The sequence below is a fragment of the Brassica napus genome, chromosome C3 (genome assembly GCF_020379485.1).
Source record: "Brassica napus cultivar Da-Ae chromosome C3, Da-Ae, whole genome shotgun sequence".
Classification (NCBI taxonomy): domain Eukaryota; kingdom Viridiplantae; phylum Streptophyta; class Magnoliopsida; order Brassicales; family Brassicaceae; genus Brassica; species Brassica napus.
Window position 1 is genome coordinate 56,480,384 of NC_063446.1, and position 20,890 is coordinate 56,501,273.

At 32.9% G+C, this 20,890-nt stretch overlaps 2 protein-coding genes across 13 annotated transcripts; one reads left to right on the top strand and one right to left on the bottom strand.

Annotated features, from left to right (window-relative positions):
- The first annotated feature begins 12,678 nt into the window (after window positions 1-12,678).
- LOC106389568 (non-specific lipid transfer protein GPI-anchored 1) lies at window positions 12,679-15,838 on the top strand. The gene is made up of 2 exons (XM_013829860.1): window positions 12,679-13,093; window positions 15,426-15,838. Exons 1-2 carry the CDS (start codon window positions 12,736-12,738, stop codon window positions 15,653-15,655), a joined length of 588 nt encoding a protein of 195 aa, XP_013685314.1. The 5' UTR covers window positions 12,679-12,735; the 3' UTR covers window positions 15,656-15,838.
- A 20-nt stretch (window positions 15,839-15,858) lies between these two features.
- BNAC03G58200D (YTH domain-containing family protein) lies at window positions 15,859-19,286 on the bottom strand. 12 transcript variants are annotated; one of them, XM_013829856.3, is made up of 8 exons: window positions 19,090-19,286; window positions 18,783-18,838; window positions 18,610-18,721; window positions 18,198-18,274; window positions 17,674-18,099; window positions 17,110-17,589; window positions 16,763-16,975; window positions 15,859-16,283 (listed from the first exon to the last, which is right to left on the bottom strand). In XM_013829856.3, the coding sequence occupies exons 1-8, from the start codon at window positions 19,130-19,132 to the stop codon at window positions 16,017-16,019; spliced, it is 1,674 nt and encodes a 557-aa protein (XP_013685310.1). In that variant the 5' UTR covers window positions 19,133-19,286; the 3' UTR covers window positions 15,859-16,016. The 12 variants fall into 12 exon arrangements, with proteins under 12 accessions (XP_013685310.1, XP_022555639.1, XP_013685312.1 ...); XM_022699918.2 differs by having other exon boundaries at window positions 18,670-18,721; window positions 19,090-19,281; XM_013829858.3 differs by having other exon boundaries at window positions 18,180-18,274; window positions 18,670-18,721; window positions 19,090-19,281.
- Between the last annotated feature and the right edge of the window lie 1,604 nt (window positions 19,287-20,890).

Sequence of the window (20,890 nt, forward strand, 5' to 3'; positions counted from 1 at the left end):
AACCCTAAACCCTAAACTTTAAACCCTAAACCCTAAACTATAAACCATAAACCCTAAACTCTAAACCCTAAACCCTAAACTTTAAACCCTAAACCCTAAAATCTAAACCCTAAACCCTAAAATCTAAACCCTAAACTCTAAACCCTAAACCCTAAACCCTAAATCCTAAACCCCACCCTTTAACTCTAAATCCTAAGTTTGTGACTTTTGATAAAACATTAAGTGCTATTTTTGTGACTTTTGACCTTAAGTGCTAGTTTGGGAACATAAACTTGATTTAGTGTTATTTTTGTCTTTTTCTCTATAAAGATTTTGTTCTTGTTTTACTTAAATACTCTTTTGTTTTATTCTTTTCAAATGATTTTAGATTTTGTATTAGCGACGGTATATTATTAGGAGACATTTTTATTATTAGAACACAAAAAGCCAATTAAGATTACTCATAATCATAGTTTCTTTTTCATCATTATGGTCGTCAAATCTCTATGATGTGATTACAAAAAAAAATCATCACGAGTGTCTTATTATGCAAATGCAATGTAAGTTTTTCAAATTTTCAAATGATTTGATCACTGCTAAACAAAAAGATTTGGTTAGAGTTTTCAAATTTCTGATTTTGTAGATGATAGTGTTTCTTGTCTTTGTCGTCGAGTGATAATAATTAATATGTGATGTATAATAAACAGCTATTGACGTATTGGATCGGTCGAAGTATGAATGGTGATGCTAATGAGAGGTCCATTTTTCACCGACATTTATTAAACACGTCTTTATTTCAAAGCTCTCCTTTTCATTTTCCTTTCTCATGAACTACACAAGCATGGTAGAGGGTTAACTAATTTGCAAACTATTTTCTTTTCTTAACGAATGTACAAGTTAATAGTATTAATTAAAGATGACAAGAACTATACAAATTTGGGTGAATTGACTTAGCTGGTAAGCACTTTAAAGTATTTTGGCAATATTGTTTGCATATGAAATTCTCAAATTTCTAAGTTAGATTTTAGTTATAGTACATTTAACTTTCAATTATCGATTATTTGGATTTAAAATTTTGTCTATGTAAACATTTTTTGTTGTTTATTTTAAAAAATAGATTTGAAAGAAAAATATATAAAATAGTTTGTATTTTAAATATCTTAACTGCTTAAAAAATTGCATACACAGATTTAAAGAGAGTTATAACTTTAAACTTAAATTAACTACTATACAATTTAATTTTTGCAATTTCGTATTAATAATATTTTAGATTTTAAATTTTTATTAATAAAATGATAACATATAGATTTTTGAATTTTGTCTGTGTTTTAAATTTATCAACTAGCACAATCAAACAAAATAAATGTTGATAGAAAATAACACTAATTGTTTTATAATTTTGGTTTTGAGCAAATTTTTTTTTTGAGCAACACCATTTGTTTTATAATATAAGTGAAAAAATTTAAACAATACCAATATGGAGAAAATCATTTATAACTCTTCAAAAGGTTCCCACATCTTGTACTATTGTTGTTACAGTTGTTAACTAGTAATAAAAGATACCGATACTGTTACTTAAAGCAAAGAATAAAACAAATGTTTGAATGGTATTGGAGGGAGAGTTGAGGGTTTGCCGACTTCGACGGCCGACACGCGCCGACCATACATGCGTATGTCGGCTATTTAGATCTACATTTAAATATTACTCCTCTCTCTGCGTTCGTGAATCACTGTTATTGGTAGAAGCCCGTTAATTCAGCTGTTTGATTAAATGTTTACTAATGCTTCTACCCTAAAAAAGTCTATGGTTCGGATTCCAGAAAATTCAAATTACGCAGATTATAGAATAAAAAAAGTTACAAGAGATCTTCAGTATGGTGCAGAACGTACCATCGGACATGAATCTAATAAAGCGATTCGAAGTGGCGCAGTCAGACGTGTATTCACACAAGATGGTAAAATTATCGGCTGTAGAATCGTCTATGTAATATTTCTCATCATTGTAATAGCATAATTAACCGGACCTAAAAAAAAAATCACTTTTATTAATTTCCACTTTTATAATTATTTACAAATTATTTGTTGTCGACCATGTTCATTTTTTTAACTATATTTTTTTTAAAAATATGCCAACAATTTTCATGATTAGAAATTATTATTTCAGTTTTGGCATATATTTCAAAATAATATTGAAAACTCAAAAAGGTTAAAATTGTCCTTTCTTTATTTTTTTTCCAAAGAAAGTTGAATCATCACCTAACAAAAAGTGCATAAATTGGTAAACAAAAAATTAGAAAATAAAATCAGTGTATTATATTACAAATCACAGTTCATATACGACTTTCATTTCACCCATTTATATGATTGAGGATCAAATCATAGCTGACTAACCTTTTAATTTTGGTCAAAAGTTGATTTCAAAATTCTTAACAATTAACACATTTAAAATGAAAACACCTTCACTTACATAATATTGATTTCTATATAAGTGGCCATTTCTTTTCCCGTTTTTCTCGATCTCCTTTTATCCAGCAAAGAGAAAATTTACTTAAACACTAAACTTTTTTCTGTAAAATTCAATATAGTGAAAGTTAATACTATACTAGATTTTAACCCGCACATCCGTGCGGATATTTTTCATTTTATAAATTTACTTGACATTATTACAAATGTTTTAAATAAATAGTTTTATTTTAGTATATTGTGTAACCCTATAATATTATTTTTTATATTTTTTATTAGGCATTATTAATAAAATAACAATATAAAATAATCAAATAGATAACCTCCTTCAAAATATGTTTTTTTCTTTAATTTATACATTTTGATATAGTAATTTTTAAATTTTATTTATTAATATTATAGAAAAGAAAAATGTTTAAGATAATTTATAATTACATTAAAAAATATACTTTAACATATTATTTTAGTATTTACAGGATTTATAAGTAAAAATACTGTTTTGTTTAAATAATATAACCCTATGATTTTAGTAAATTTTATACATAGTAGCATCTATCATATTATTTTAGAAAATTTTATTGATATAGGATATTTTTGGATGTTATTATATTAAGTTTTTTTATTTTAATTAAGATTTCAAAATATTAGATTGCTTTAATTTTTATAGCATATATAGTTCTTTTTTGTGGTGCATTTCAAAACATTATTCTTTATTATCTATGATTTTATCTTTTGTAAATTTGAAATATTATCATTTTGAGTCTGAATATCTATTTTCAAAATTTATATTTTTTCAAGAAAACTTTAAAATATTACACTACTATTTTTGAGTTTCAAATATTACATGAATTTTGATTTGTTTTTGTTACTACATTATTTTATAAAAAATATTAAAATTTTGGTAATATTTTCTATATTTTTCTCAACAGATTTTGTTATAATTAAATTTTTTATCATTAATATTTTAAATGAATTACTAAAATTTCATAGTTTTCTAATAATATATATTTTAAATAGTATTTAAACTAAAGGACATTATATACTATTATATATTTGTATATAAATATTTTAAATAATATATTGTTGAGAGTTTAAAAATAAATAAAAAATAATATATAGTTATAGATATAAAAGTTTAACTAATGTTAATAAAATTATTTTTGAATAAAATATTATATAGTTTACGAATTTTAACTCATTTTAATGATGAGTGATAATTTATTTAACTCATATGCCACTTCTGTTTTTATATAATACATAATATAATTATATAGAATTTATAAAAAATAGTATATAATTCTTATTTTTTTTGTTTTATAATAAATTTTTAGTTAACTTTTTTTTTTTTTTGTCATCAACTTTACAGACTCATATAGACTCTGTGAACCAAACTGGGAGATCTTGATCCATGTGAACTACAAAAGACGTTTCCTTCCTAGCGCTACGGGCTAAGCTATCCGCCTTCTTGTTATGCGTTCTTGGTACATAGATAATCTCTGCGTGGGAAAAACTCTCTTTCAAGCTGTTTATATCCTCCAAATAACTTGCAAATGCTGGCCATTCCTCTGGTGTTGAAACCATCTTCACCAATTGAGAACAATCCGTTGCAAACGTAACCTGAAATTGTCGTAAGTTTTTCATACATTCCATTGCCCATAACAAGGCTTCCATTTCTGCATGAAGGGGAGAAAGTGACGCCCGAACATTCCTTGCACCCATCAAACCCGCAAATCCCTCTAGAGTACTATACCATCCTTGGCCAGAAAAAATATCATTTTCTTTCCAGGAACCATCCGTAAAACACCATCTTCCTGGGATTGACGGAAGAATCATTGCCCCTACCGGTTGGATCCTCTTGTTATCATTCAAAATTTGAGCCTCAGCCCAAAGTTTTGATTCCGCTTCAGCCAGTTTAAGGGTATCCAACGGATCCACATCCATATTACTAAAAACTTTATTATTTCTTCCCTTCCATATATACCATAGTATCCATGCAAACTGATGATCCTCCATCTGTGGAACAACTCTCCAAAAAAGATGATCCATGTTCACAAAGAGAGAACTTGTTGGAAACAATGTTGGACATGTTGGAATCTTTGAAAGAGCCCATGTCTGAAGTGCAGGAGGGCATTCAAAAAACACATGGTTGATCGATTCCTCCTCCGCACCACATCTTGCACAAACAATGTCGCCGGGTATCCCTCGCTTATGCAGATTTTTCTTGACTGCTATACAACCTGTCACCAATTGCCATAGAAAATGTTTAATCTTTGGTGGACACCGTATTTTCCAGCAATATGCTTTCAAAATATTCACTGTGGGTCCAAACACTACTGGTGGTTTTGCCTTATCTGGATATATCCTTTCAATCTGATATCCAGATTTAACCGTGTATTTTCCATTATTTGTGAAATGCCATCCATCCTTGTCTGCTATCAGAGTTCTACTCAATGGTATACTCTCTATTAATTTCACATCCTGTGGATCCACCAAAGCCTGAATCGCCTGCGAATTCCATCGTCGCAAATGAGGATCAATAAGCGACTCCACTGTAAGGTCTGGGTAAAGATTGTGTTGATTTTTATTGGCTGGTCTCGGGCGAGTGGTTGGGAGCCAAGGATCATTCCATACTGATATAGAAGATCCTGTTCCCACCCTTTTGATTAGTCCTTTGCTTACCAGAGATCTAGCAGAAACAATACTCCGCCAACCATATGACGGAGAGTATGAACGAATCGGTTCCAGGGGTGAAGCATTCCTGTAGTACCGACCTTTAAAAACTCGAGAAAATAAAGTATTTGGCTTTTCTATCAGCCGCCATAATTGTTTACCAAGCATCGCAGTGTTAAAGTCAGTGATATCTTTAAAACCTAAACCTCCATCTTCCTTACTTACACATACTTTGTCCCATGATTTCCAATGCATCCCTCTTGTACTACCGCATGGGCTCCACCAAAACTGTGCTACCGCACTCGTCAATTTTTTTGCAGTAGCCTTGGGTAAACGATAACACGACATCACATGATTTGGCAAAGCCGTAATCACGGATTTGATAATCACCTCTTTTCCTCCTTTCGTAAAGAACTTAAAAGTCCAACCATTGACCCTATTATTTAACCGCTCTTGAACAAAGACAAAAACTTGTATCTTAGAACCCCCAAGACTCTCCGGTAATCCTAAATATGTTCCCATTCCTCCCAGATTTTGTATGCCCAAAATATCTCTTAGCTCCTGTCTGACAGATTCTTCAATTTTGTGTCCAAATTGAATTGAAGACTTATCAAAGTTTATTAGTTGACCCGAAGCTTTCTCATATTCCTTTAAGATCTTTAGAATAGTATGACACTCTTCCTTTTTAGCTTTACAAAAGAAGAGACTATCATCCGCAAAAAGCAGATGAGATATTGAAGGGCATGCCCTGGCCACCTTTATTCCTGTTAATTGTTTCTCCCTCTCCGCCTTCTTAATATTTGATATCAATGCCTCGGTACACAGAATAAATAAATAGGGAGATAACGGATCTCCTTGACGTAAGCCCCTCTGTGGTATAATAAGTCCTCTAGGTTGGCCATTTAAAAGAACCCGATATTGAACTGATGATATACATTCCAACATTAGTTTAATCCAATGAGCATGGAACCCCATTTTTTGTAATAATGCCTTAATAAAGTCCCATTCAACCCGATCATAAGCCTTACTCATATCCGTTTTGACTGCCATATACTTTCCTTTACACGCCTCATTAGTCCGTAATCCATGAAACATTTCCTGTGCTATAAGGATATTATCAGAGATCAGTCTCCCTGCCACAAATGCCGATTGCGTTTCTGAAACTAGGGAAGGTAGCAATACCTTCAACCGTTGACACAAAACTTTCGAAATAATCTTGTACCCTACATTACATAAACTGATAGGTCGCAACTCCGTCATCCTTGTAGGTCTCTCTGTCTTTGGAATCATGCAAATATTAGTAATATTTAACTTTGTATCCATTTCTCCAGACACCAAAAAATCATTCACCATCTCCACCAAATCTACTTTAATAATATGCCATGAATGTTGAAAGAACAGAGCTGTCATACCATCCGGTCCTGGAGCCTTCTCTGGATGCATCATAAACAGAGCCTCTCTGACCTCATCCTCTGTCGCTATCCTCAATAATCGTTGATTCATCTGTGGAGTTATGCCCGGTGTTACCTCTGAGAGAAAATCATCAAACTCCGATGGAGAAGTTGTAGTAAATAATTCTTCAAAATAATCAACCGCAACTTTCTCTACTCCAGTATTCGCTGTAATCCAATTTCCCTCAACATCATATAGCCCTACGATCCTATTACGGACCCTTCGTTGCTTAGTTAAAGCGTGATAGAATTTTGTATTGAGGTCTCCAGATGAATACCACATATTTCTACTTTTCTGATGCCAGTACTCCTCTTCGTCCTTGTATGCCTCTTGCAACTTCCTAGACACCTCCATAATATCCTCCTGAGAACTAGTATCATCTGTTTGTACCTCTTCAAGAGCTTTCTGTAAGTCTGATATTTTTTCCTTCCCATAAGGTGGATTATTTTTCCTCCATTTGGCTATTTCATGGCGGCAATTACTAATTTTTGCCACTATACCAGTTCCTGTTCCTTCACTATTATCGGACCATCCCATTGTAATTGATTCCAGAAGGCCTTTTTGTCCAACCCATCTCTTATCAAATCTAAACTGTCCTTTTCTCCTGAGAACTTTATCTTCTAAGTAAGCCACCACTGGGCGGTGATCCGATGCCACCAACCCTAAATATTCTGTATACGAACAGGGGAATAGCGTGTGCCACTCCTCATTCGCTAATGCACGATCTAAACGACATCTGACCATTACTGCCCCTTTGCCTTTGCCTCTTCTTCCTTGCCATGACAACTTATTTCCTTTGGCAGGAAACTCCAGTAAACCACAATTCCTTATCATATTGTTAAAAGGAACAAATGAGTTCGCACTTCTCAAAGCTCCACCTTCTTTTTCATGATTTCCTGTGATCTCATTTAAATCACCAATAATAAACCAAGGTTCGGATCGCGAAATTCCATATCTAGTTAAACGTTCCCACACTTGTTCTCGTAGGTCTTGAACTGGATCTCCATACACAAACGTCATATATACCGTTTTTCCAAGAGCCACTGCTTCCACATCTATCATTCGATTACTTGAATATAAAACATTAACCTGATACTCGTTATTGTAATAAAGCGCTAGTCCACCACTTCGTCCCACTGGATCCACTGTGACCAGATTATCAAATCCGAAATGAGATTGAAATTTCTGGACAAAATAATACTATAATAATACTATATTACTAATTACAAAATTAAGTAATATGTCATTTTTAAAAAATATTAAAATTGATTAGTAAGATTTTGTAGATTTTTTCTCAACAGATTTTGTTATTATTAAAATAAAATTTAAATTTATAGTTGGTTTATTATTAATATAAGTAATCAAATATGTGATATTACCTAATTTTTTAGGTGGTCTTAATATGACTTATTAATAGTAGATAAAAATAGGACCCTAAATTAATAGATTAGATGTGACGTAAACAAATAATAATAACTAGGTAATAACGCGCCTTGTGCGGGATGTGATTATTAATTTAATAAAAAAAATTATATGTATTTAATCTAGATATTGGTTCGGTTTTAAGTTTTTTTTGTTTTTAATTTTCTAAAATATAACTATTATTTTAAATTAATATTCATTTTAGTTTATTCGGTTAAAATGTTTGATTTTGGTTTTTTCTGGTAAAAACCAAAAATTAATATTATTTGTTTATTTTCATGTTATGAATTTTAGATAGTCGTCATGTCGAACCAATAGTTTCTTATTATAGTTTCTAAACAGATAATAGTTTAAGAAAAAGAAAAAAAATTATTAAGACAAATCATTTCACTACAATTTGGTCGGTACTGAAAGAAGCATTAAAAAAAATATTTCAACTTTCAAAAAAATTAGATACTTCAGTTGTGGTGAATACTTAGTTACAAGGTGCTCACATCAAAGTGCACATGTATGTGTATGTAAAAAGTATATAAAAATAGTTGACAAATATATAAAGATATTGTTAATTAATATTAAATGACATTTTTATTCAAAATAATACATGAAAGATAATATTAAAATTAATTTAAAATAAAAAAGGCATTGACCTTAGTCATTTTTTCATATAAAGAAAATAAAGTTGTATCCGTAAATAGGAGTGGGCACATATCGAATATCTGGGTATTTGGAAGCATTCATGTCGATTCGATCTTTAGCCACCTAGGTATTCAGTGACTCAGATATCCGAAATATTTTAGAAATTTAAAGAATATTTGATTTGATCCGTAGATAAAATAAAATTTTAAAAATATTTAAAAATTTTAATAATAAAATTTTATTACAAAAATAAAACATTATTTAACTTTTTAAATTCTAGTACCTAATATAATAAATTTAATTCATAAAAATATTGTAAAACTGATTTAAAGTATAATATATATAACGTATATATATAATTCTTTACATATATGTATATATATGCATATAAAAGATCAAATTAGATATATGGTCCTATAAATATTAGTATTTGTGAGTTGCTTCATTTTTGGATATTGTATTTTAGTATTTGATTTTTTTCGTAGAGTTACGTATATCTAGATTTTTTGGTTCAAATCAAAACGGATAACAAATCGAATCAAAATTTATGAATATTTTGCTCAACTTTATCCGTAAACAATAAATATATATATATATAGTTTGGATTTTGATTCGTTATCTATTTTTATTCGAACCGAAAAAATCCAGAGTTTTATTGGAACCATGTATGTGAGTTGTATATTAAAAAAAACGCAAAGTACATAGTGTGAACATATTTATGAATATAGTATGAACGCGTTAGCATACTTATTATCAAATCATTGTGAAGCTACCACGTGTCTATTATAGTATGAATGCATTTATTACAATGCTTCTCTTTTGATATAGAGGCGATAATAAAAAGATAATTGTTTTCATGAAACTCACAGAAGCTATTGTCAAGACAGGGTTTCTCTTGAGCACACTGGCTAGCAAAAGAAGATGCTAAACGTAAGAGCAAGAGACTTAATAAAATATTTCTTTTCGGAAACTCTTATTAGATTTGCTTTATAATCACTCTTGTAGGTTTAGATGTTGGGGCATTTAAGGAAAAATATCAGAATAATGCAAGCAACAGGTCTCAGTTCCAACCTTTCAGGGTATTAGGTCTAAGTTAGGTTGGACTGTACCAATAGCCTCTTTTTCCAAATTAATAGCTTTAAGTCGAACAATCTTGATAGCAAACAATGGCACCCTCACCAATAGTAAACACCGAATCTATTCATGTTGGTACCACTAATTAACACTTTCCTGAAATCATGGAATGCATTTTTTAAAGTCAGAACATTCTTATTTCTTGTGATTCAATGAAAGAAAAGCTGGTGACCAAGAAGAGAGATATAAAGAAATTGAGTTGGATCAGATTAACTCCATATGACTCTCATGTTTGATTCTTTTAAAAGAAGATTTGATGATAAGTCCTGTCTGAGAAGAAACATAGGTAGGTAACCGCTCAAGGATTGAATAACACAAGTGTTTGATCTACAAACTTTTAAATATTATGGAATTTGATAACCAAATCATCGTTAGTCAATGGTTTGTACCTTTGAAAAGTTTCACATCAATTAAAGCAGGAATCGAAACACTAAAATTACACTTTCCACCAAATCTCTCTTAATATTACTAACTAATGGAATGGAGTGGGCAGTATAAGCTGAAAAGGAATTTTTGGCAAGTCGTCCCTACGTGTGATTTTTTTTGTAAACTGGCTTACCTACGTGTGAATTTTCTTTAATTTATTTTTTTTATAACCGAATGTCCTGACCCCACCGTAGTGGTCCAGACTAGAGACCGAATTGAGCAAAGACGCTACCAGGGCGTCACCATGTGGCTCACCGCGAACGGTCTTCGGTCTCAAGCGCTGGAGTTCCGCATGTGAATTCCCCAGTGGCCGGGTTTCGAACCTAGGTGGCGGAACTCACAGCCGTGAACCCTATACCACCTGAGCTAGAAGCCCCGGTTTTTAATTATATTTGTTAGTTAGTTAGTTGAGGGTCTCCTCTGCGAAATTTATTAATGGACGTATCAAATAAGTCACTATAAAGTAAAATGGTCCACGAGTAACAACTTTAAATTCTCAGATCTCGTCAAAGAAATTATATTTTTAAAGTGATCTTCAACAACAATAAGCACAAGGACTGGTTGATCTAGTTTTAGTTCTAGAGATCATGTTGATTTTTTATTTTATTTTTAACGTCATAGTTTGTAAGTTAGAACATAGATTTAGTCGTCATTTAGAAATTTATCGGTCAATACGGTAGCAAGAAGGAGAAGCCTTCACATTATTACGCCAATTTGATAGTCTGTATATCATAAGTTATTTTCTTAGTGTTAGACCTAAACAATCTAGAAGCTTTCGCATGTCTTCAGATTTGGTATTCACGAACTTCATCTATAAACTACTAGGTATTTTCTCAAAAAAAAACTACAAGGTATAAAGGTACCGAAGGAGAAAATCAGAATTCTAATCACTTGAAAAAGATATGAAGCAACTTATCTCTCTAGCATTCTTCACCATGTGGGGTTCTAATAACATTAGCTTTGGCTTTTTTTTTTTTTTTTATCTCGTGGACTAAGTTAAGGTTTTTTTAAAAGCCGAATTATTGTATTTTTTAATAATTAGAAGGTTCTGGGGTATGTAAGTCCATACATATTTTTGGACTAAGTTTAAACAGTTTAATTTAATTATTCCTAAAAATAGATTTATTTCAATACAATATGAACATATGATCTCAAAGATCATTTCTAGGTAACCTAGGAATTGTAAGTGCTAGATTACTTGGTAGTTTATATAACCTAGGTAACCTATAAATTTTAACTACTAAATCATTTCTAGGTAACCTAGGAATTTTGTTTTCCCAACAGAGGCTAAGGCAGAGAAGCATTATCTGTTTGGAAAGATTAAGCTGCTGGAAAAATTAAGGGTAGCATCACAAAGCAGTGGTGGAGGAGGGAGACCCTTTACTGGTGGTGTTGATATTCTCAAAGATCCACGATCTATGTACATCAAGGATACAATCTCTCACTCAACGTAGAACCTCAACCAAAAGAGTGCATCCTTTCAGTTCCAGTCCTTGATGCTTCTTCCCTACTGGAGTGAGAGATCAGAGAGTGTATATAAAAAACATAGTTTGCAAAGGAGCTCGGCTATTATATTTTAACGTGTTGTTAACAGAAAGCGAGAAACTGAGAAAAAGCATATTTAATTCTTCAGACATGACCCTTGAGAAAGGCATTCTTGGTGGGTTTTCTTTGCTCACAAGCAAACTGATCCGAGAAGCGACAATTCTTATATTCGCAATAGCTTCGCGTGTCATTGAAGTTGCTCTAGATAAGCCCCCGTCCAAAGCCCTTTAGATAAGACCGGCTACTAGCAGCCAAAAAAGACCGTCCAAACTTGGCTTGTTAGCCATTTTGGTACGAGAGTTGCGACCATCTGCTCCGAAGTTCATTCTAAAATAACGTAAAATTAAAAAAGAAATTTATAATTTGATGACATATTATTTACTTGAGATGAACACGAAATCACATCCCAATTATTTATGGTTTTGCTACATAATAATTTGCGTAAGTAAATTCTACTAAATGCATTATTTTAAAAACATTTTCACATTTTTTATTAAAAAAAGCATTTTCCATTGATAAAACCGATGTGTTATTTCACCCTTGCGTCAGTAATATTACCACACACGGACAAAAGAACGGTCAATAAAAATACCCAAACTAAATTATCACTATTTTGTCGGTCTAAATTTGGGCTTGAGCTTCGATCTAAATAGTTTATACGGTGGATCAGATGATTGATCTATCTCTGGCACTAGTCGGAAAATATTCTAAACTTGGGTCAGATGATATAGTACGCTTTTGAACTAATCCGCTCTGTAACATTAAATATATTTTTTTCCCAGGCTAATCGGATAATATGTATAAAGCTTATAAAAAAAAAACAGTCAATAAGACAAGATTATATCAGTATCGTTAATGTTAATAATATGTATAGGTGTTGATTTAAACTACCAACTACACATACCACAGTAACATTTATTACACCACACACCACAAAGTCATTTTTGCTTTTAAATACAAACAAAATCCCCAACAGAAAAAGTAGCAGAAAAAAGAGAAAGACAGAAAATGAAGGGTCTCTATTTTCACCTCTTCCTAGTAACCATGACGGTCGTTGCCTCCATCTCCGCTGCTACACCGGCGGCTCCAGCGGGAGGAGGATCTTTGTTAGACGAATGTAGCAAAGATATTCAGACGGTGAGTTTGTGTTTGGATTTCGCGTCCGGGAAGGCACCAAATCCGTCTAAGAAGTGCTGTGACGCTATCGAAGATATAAAAGAGAAAGATCCAAAGTGTTTGTGTTTCGTGATACAACAAGCCAAGTCAGGAGGACAAACTTTGAAGGATCTTGGTGTTCAAGAAGCTAAACTAATTCAACTTCCGACTTCTTGTCAGCTCCACAACGCTAGCATCTCCAACTGTCCAAGTACGTTTCACGTTTATTTGTCTCAGAGTTATTTCTTTGATTCAACATTTTAATCTCCATCTGCTTATGATATATATCTTCATGTGTCTATATTCGAATCAACGATATGCAATTTCTCAAAAAAAAAAGAAAAAAAAAAACAAATTAGTTAGATATTGAGGCTAGCCAGCTATTTAGACAAATTATACTACCTCTTCCCGAAATTAAGATGTTTTAGGTTTTTTCTTTGTTCACAGAGATATATTTTCTATATTGTTAAGGTACTTTTTTATACTTTTGAGTAACATTAATTGAGAATATTTGAATTGATTAAATTTCATTGGTAGAAATTTATTGAAAAGTGTATAATAAAGTAAAAAATAAATTAAATTATAAATATTTATTAAATTTTTAATAAACGTGCATACAATAGAAAATCTTACTTTACTGAACAGAGGGAGTATATTGTAGGGTTTCATGATTTTGAAATGAATAGTAAATGCGGACAGAAAGAAATAAGACATGAAAATCAATAGTGATGAAATATTGGTCGACGTATTGTTTCGACCAAGACAATTTTTTTTTGTCAACCCATTTTCTTATTAACAAAACCAAGAGATTACATAGTCTTTTTTGTTTTTCCTAGCTAACTTTGCTAGCACATCTACTCTATTTAACATACATCGGGGAACATCGACCAAGACAATTAGATTAGTGATTTTTATAGTATGGAGTAATCTGTTTTTTTTTCTTTTTTAATAACAGAGCGAGATATGGAGTTGAGTTAGAACATTTTTATTTTCATATTCACTTTTACTTTATTTTGGAGAAAAAAATAGAATTTTATATTGAAAATGCTCTTAGCCATGCGTATCAAAAAAAATGTTTTCATAAGCTTTGTCAGAGCCGGACATTTTATCCGTTAAATTTGATTCGATTCGTTATTCGTTATTTGTTATTTGTTTCGATTCGATTCGAAAATTTCGGATATCCGTAAACCTTCGAAGCAAAGCAAATACTAAAAATCAATATCCGTTAAAATCGAAGCAAATCACGTATATTATAATTTTGGGAAGCGGATATCCGATCCGGTAATATATAAATACATATATATCTTGATTATATTTAAAGTTTTAAATGTATAAAATTATATAAATGTTATTCTAACATATGATGTAACAAATTCTATTCACATTATTATTTATATAAAAATGTTACATAAAAAGAAATAAATAAATTTATGACAATTATATTTTTTTTCTTAAGTTTTGTCTTATTATAATTGTTAACTAAGTTAAAAAAATTTATAAAATACGTTGATTCACTATTTCTTTTAATTTTTATCTTATATATCATCAAAAAAAATATTTTAAGAAACAAATTTGTATCAAAATTTTAGGATTATTTGCATTAATCAAAACATATGAGATATCCGTAAATATCCGCAAATATCTATTTATTTTTTGGATATCCGTTTTTCTGAATATCAGTATTTTTCTGAAGTAAAGCAAATCGAAAAATTAGATATCCATATTCTATAGCATACGAAGCAAATCACAAATATCTTCAAAAACCCGAATATTCGATCAGTGTCTAGGCCTGAGCTTTGGAAGATGAATTAAACCAACCACTAACCAATTTGTTATAAATACGTAAATGTGACATGTGCGTCAGGTGATTTACAGAGTTTGCATTTAATTTATAGCACATTTAATGAAAATACAACTTACCGTTTTATACAGCCATTTGTTTTTGTTTTTTTTTTTCAAATAGGGCCATTTATATTTAACAGGTTCTTGCAGTAATGATGGGGTTATTAGGTGGACCGGTTGGGTGTTGGATTTCTAATTCTGGTGATTGTTATTATTTTTTTTATTGTTACCCCCTTATAAATTCTGATATTTTAACTAAAATATAGTGCTACTGATGATATTAATTCTATTCAAAATTTATTGTTATTCAAAATGTTATGATACTCTTAAAATGTGGTGTTATTGAGATATGAATTTTAAAAACCAATTTATTTTCGCTGTAAATAAAAAAAAAATCATGAATAAAAAACTTGGTTGGTCTCTTATTTATTTACTCTTAAAATAACAATATCTCTTCTTTTCACCGTTTTTTCTTTACTTCTAGTATTTCACATTGAATCGATGAGCTGATTATAGTTGTTTGTTTATACCATACAAATTTAACTAATACTACTATTTAGTAACAATGCCTGTTGTATTGGGAAATGAAGGTGCCAAACTGTTGTTGAATTTAAAGAATATGCTTCTTGTAGTAAAATAATATTTTGGTCAAATTGACATTGTTTATTGACCTCATATATTAAACGTGCGTGCATGAACAGAACTTCTCGGGATTTCGCCAAGCTCGCCAGACGCAGCCATATTCACAAGCAATGCCACCACAACAACAACACCGGTGGCACCGGGAGGAACGTCTCCGGCAACTCCAGCGACGTCTAGCGAGAAAGGAGGATCAGCTTCCATAAAAGATGGTCACGCCGTCATGCTTTTAGCCGTCGCTTTAATGAGCATCTCCTTCCTCTCGACCTTGCCTTGGATGGGTTTGGCCTAGACTGTAGGCACGTGATGCTTTGCCAAGGCACGTGACACTAGGGATGCAATCTTTTTTTTTTTTAATTGTGTGGAGCTTGTCTCAAAATTTTAAGACTATCTTGTCAAGTGTGTTTCTTGGTTCAGACCATTTGTTGTAATGAGTGAACTTACCCCCACTTAATCTGATCACATTCCTAGTTAATCTCATCTCTTTCCGCACAGAACTAAAGTTCATCCTTGAATTTTAGAACCTTGAGTTTATATTACAATCTAAGCTCCTTAAGTATGTGGTCAATAGTACAAAATCAAGAGTATAAAACCACAATTTTAACCACCTTCCAGTACAAATCCCAAAAGATAAGAGAGGTTCTTTAAGTTACTTAATTGAGTTTGTGTTGCAAGGCCAAAGCTTCTGCAAAGCTCTTGGACATTTCCCTTACATAGTCTTCATGGAGAGAACTTGCGAGATGTGTTGGAACAGAGGTTAGAGAGGAGGCTCTGAGATTTTCAAGAAGAGCACGTTGTCTGGCTTTTCTGTCTTGAATTCTCTGCCGCTCTTCGTAGAAGCTAAAGTCATCGAGGATCGAAGATTTCATCTCACAGCTATTGAATATATTTATCATCTCTATGCCTTGTTCCACTCCCACCTACAGATGAAAAAAACACAATCATACATGAGAATTGATTTAAAAGAAGACATGTTCCACGCTGGAGAGATCCACGTAGAGTGGATAAAATATATTCTATGTGTATGTGACCCAACCTTCTTCTTTTTTTTTTTGCATATTTGGTCCTCGGACTTTTGTACAGTTTCGTATTTGGCCTCAAACTCATCAATTTTGAACATTTCTGTTCGAGTTCAGCCTCAAACTTTCAATTGTGCACTCTACCCCTGTTTTATGCAATTATGTATGCAAATGCAATATTAACACCTAAATGCAATTTAAAATGATGAAAATGAGATGGTATTTTTTTTTTTGTCACGAAAGTGAGATGGTAAAAACCACTAAAATCATGAGATATCAAGTGGATAATAAATAGATAAGTGACATCAAATACAACTCATAATGCTCAAATCTACTATATGCATGAAATGGAGCCTCAAGAAAAGAAGTCTAGTTTCTACCTCTTGGGTGTCTCTACTGTTAGTGACAGGCTTATTATCATTGTCTTCAATTATGATGTGGCGAAAGAGACTGTTGGGAACATCTTTAACAATCACCCATTTGACCGGGAAGTGTCCTGACCATCTATCCTGTTGCCAGTACTCCACACTTGTCTCGAAATCAACCGGTCCAACCATCTCAGCCACTCCACAAAACTGTGCACTAGCATTCACCTGAAAATCAAATATCTTTTAGTCCTTCTGTTCAGAGTTCAAGATCAAAACCCAATGAACTGAATCAGAGATACACAGCTAAAGGCTGAGATGGCTTTCTATAGAAAGCTAGCATAGACAAATAGGCAATTTACCGAGAACAAAAGAAAGACTGAGCATGCCACTTCTTTAGTCTTTGCTTCACGATAAGCGGCATCCAACTTTTTGTTTCCGTTTTTAGTGCTTGCCCAAACACAATACTTCATGCTCTTGTAGACATTATCCTCGCTATATGACTTAATAACGAAGAACTTTGCATCCCTGAACTTAGAGAGCAGATCTTGTTGATCATAAGTGATCATTTTGCTTTTAGCGTTTGGCCTTGAAGCCCTAAGCCCTCTGTTTCTCTCGGTGAGTAAATCAGACATGGCAGGGCGATGGTAAAAGTCGCTGCAGCTTCCACTTCTTGGTTCATCAGATGGTGACAAGTTATAATCACGCTCCCAAGTTGAGCTAGGAGAAGAAGAGGAAGAAGCAGAGAAAGAGGCTCTTCTGCATTGATTGTAAGCTTGTTCTCTGTAACTTAAGCTTGCAGAAGATCCAAAATCATCATGCAAAGTTCGATGCGGTGAACCCTGTGTAAGTAATCAACAATTAGATTTATATAGAAGTTCGCTAAGCTTCGTCCTTTAAAAGAGGTAGTGGTTACAGAAACTAACCATATCAAAATCATTTGCAGATAAGTCAGCAGAGACAGGATGCTTCATACTTCTTGTGGCAGACGCCATTGGAAGAAACGTTCTTCTTCCAGTGAAGGGGTTGAGATTCAGACCCTTAGGTTTTCCAAATATATTATCTCTTAAGCCAAAGTTCCTCGTAGAGCGCATCATATAATCAGTCTCAAAACTGTTTATTTCGTTCCCATGCCTATAAGGATGTGTAGAGTTCGTCTGAGAGATGTGAAACTCCGGAGAAGCATTAAGAGGTTCTGGGAGTGGATACTGTTGATTTGATGAGCGAAAAGGAGCGAAATAGTTTGCATCATCAGCATAGAGGTCACCATAATGCTGTGGCAACGATTGCTTTCTGGGAGAATCTGATGGTACACCGTTACCATGGTAAAACATGTTGTCATATCTCATGCCCTATATTCAATTGAAGAAGAATAAAAAATGAACACATCAAGAACATTAGAAATCAAAAGCAAGTAGAGTAGTAGGGATACGTTAGATGATGTACGCACAGGATAGACTTCTTCAAAGCTTAAAATATCTGTATGTGGATGGTATGACCTTGGAGTATCAGCTGCGTTTTCATAGCCTGAGAGAAACGCAATACAATCTCAAAATCTAAGCACAATAATAACAGCTTGTAAGCACTAAAGCCTACAATTTTGATCACAAGTGGTGAAGTTGTTTCATGGCATGTGGCAGTGTTTCATTGTACAAACAAAACAGAGATAGCAACAACATAAGTAGGTGGACTTCAGTGTAAGAGAGAATAAGCAGTTATGTGGTGAAACAATAAGGTCTAACTAAGAAGATGATAAAACAATAATACAGTAGTTTCACTTACAACAAGCAGAAGAATAATTGGTAACCACTAAATTACAGTTCAATGCTAAAGAACTGATCAAAGTAGCACAGAGGGCAAACCTCCAATGTGAGATGAGTCTGTGTGAAAACCAGAAGAACTTGCAGAAAAAGCAGCATTACCAGTAGTACCACACAAAGGGCGAGAGCTGCTGCTATTTGTGTCCTGCAAAATCTGGACACGAGTATCATACTGGAGCTAGCTTACAGCAAAGCCATTAATAAACCAAATTTACCTGATGTTGGAGAACAGTCTTGTCAGTTGATAGCCTCTCCACCATATTAACTGGACCTAGAACAACAGATAAGACACATCACAATTACACAAACACCCACTAATTAAAAGATAATACAGGAAAGAGTGGTGTAAGCGAGCGAGCACATGCCGAAATGAGTAAAGGACAAGGCTTTGCTTATTACAGCCACCGTGGGTTTTTTTTCGAAACTCTTTGTTAAAATGAAGAATAGAGAAGACCCATTTGAAGCACCACGAGAATGACATATAAAGTTTAAACCTTTATCGAATCTAAGAGGGGGTTTTACCAGTGGAAGGCGAACAATTGGTGCTTCGGTTAGAAGCGGCCATGGATAAACCCACAGTACGGAAACTGCCAATCGGAGGCAAAAGCGAAGGTGAAACGATTGTCTAGATAAAGTGAGAATCTGTAGAGAAGAAGAAGGTGTTAGTTGAATTTTTGACGATTCGAGTTTGGGAGTGTTTGGGTGCTTGGATAACTATTCATATGAATTTTATTTCAATCAGATAATTAATTGAATAGAATGACATGCTTTGATCTGATTGGGTGACAAGAGTACTGAGTATAGTGTAACGGATACGACGGGTGCAATCAATGTAAGGAGAATTTGATGTGTACCAAAAAACCATGCACGGTATTAAACCACCGCAACAATACATATGATTTTGATATTCGAAAAATTTACAATTACACGTACTTTTTCTCAAGTGCATATCAGTTACACATATTTTTTCTATTTCTTCTCTCGCAATATCTAATTTACCCTCAAACTAGAATTAGTGGAGTTTCTTATTTTCTCTCTATCGAGATCCACTTTCTCTTTTTCTATCTTGACTCCAACTCTAACTTTCTCTTCTAACCCCAGTCGTCGACGATTTGGTCTCTCTCGCTGTCGCAGATTAATAATCTTAGATCTGAATATCATTTACCCTTTCAATCTACTAATCCTATGTCATAGATTCACCTAAATTTCCTTCTTTCTATTGTAGATCTAGAATATCAAAGCCCGTAATCTATCTCCTCCGACTTGACGGAGGAACAATCCGCCATAATCACCACCTTCAAGCATAGGGTCATAAATCGTGTGGTCAGCGAACATAGATTATGTGGTTAGAGATTATTAGGTGAGGGAAATTGTGGAGAGAAAAAAGGTTATGGTCGTGTTCAAACTTTTGCAATATCAAGTTAAAGCTCTCAACTTTACGATGGTTCTCTACGAAGACGATAGTGCGGTGTGGTTAAACAGCGACGAAGAACTGGTTCATGAAGAAGAGAACGAGGAAGCTTTGTGGGGTAGAAATCAAAACCTCTGTCTTTGACCTTCCTTCAGTCCACACAAACACGGAACACATAACATCTACATCTGACCACACATTGTCTAACCCCAACACTCGAGTCCCCTGAACACAATCCAACGGTGGTTGTTGAAACACAAAATTAAATAACGTACCAAAAGTTAATTATAACCACAGACTTTAATCTAACGGTTTCCATCAAAGAACACTTTAATCTAATGGTTCCAATCAAAGCACACTACTCAATAAACCTACCAATTAATTGTAAATAAAAAAGCTAACTAATGTGGTTATTTTTCTGCTTTCAACTGAACCAAAAGTAACATAGTTTATAAGGGCATTTAGGTAATAGTAATTCATAAAGTAAAGCCTAAAGTACACCTCCATTGAAAAGTGCCCATGATAGAAACCTAGAATAAAGTAACCATATGTAACTCTCTCTTGGTATTAATACTGTTTTCTAAAGAGGTTGGGATGGAACATGTTGATGCTTGCATTTTAAACTTTTTGTACCCTCGCATTAAAAAGTGAAGTGTGGAGGGACCAAGTTTGTCTTTTTATAAATTAAGAACCAAAGCATGAACAAAGGTTTTGATTTATATGAAAACATAAGTTTATGCAATTAGACCATCTCTAATGATTTTTTTTTTCATTTTTTCGTCGTTAATAATTTTTCTCATTTTTTCTTTGATGAACCCCTTTCGAATTTAAGTTTATTCAAATGATTTCTATTAACTTTTTCTCATATTTTAATATAGAAATTGCTTAAAATATCACATTTCAAATTTGAAT

Coding starts and splice junctions, on each gene's coding strand:
- LOC106389568 (XM_013829860.1), top strand. CDS start 12,736: ATGAAGGGTCTCTATTTTCACCTCTTCCTAGTAACCATGACGGTCGTT. Junction 13,094..15,425: donor TAGCATCTCCAACTGTCCAA/GTACGTTTCACG, acceptor GTGCATGAACAG/AACTTCTCGGGATTTCGCCA.
- BNAC03G58200D (XM_048750889.1), bottom strand. CDS start 19,132: ATGGCCGCTTCTAACCGAAGCACCAATTGTTCGCCTTCCACTG. Junction 18,100..18,179: donor CTGTGCGTACATCATCTAAC/GTATCCCTACTA, acceptor AATTGAATATAG/GGCATGAGATATGACAACAT. Junction 16,284..16,762: donor ACAGTAGAGACACCCAAGAG/GTAGAAACTAGA, acceptor TTTCATCTGTAG/GTGGGAGTGGAACAAGGCAT.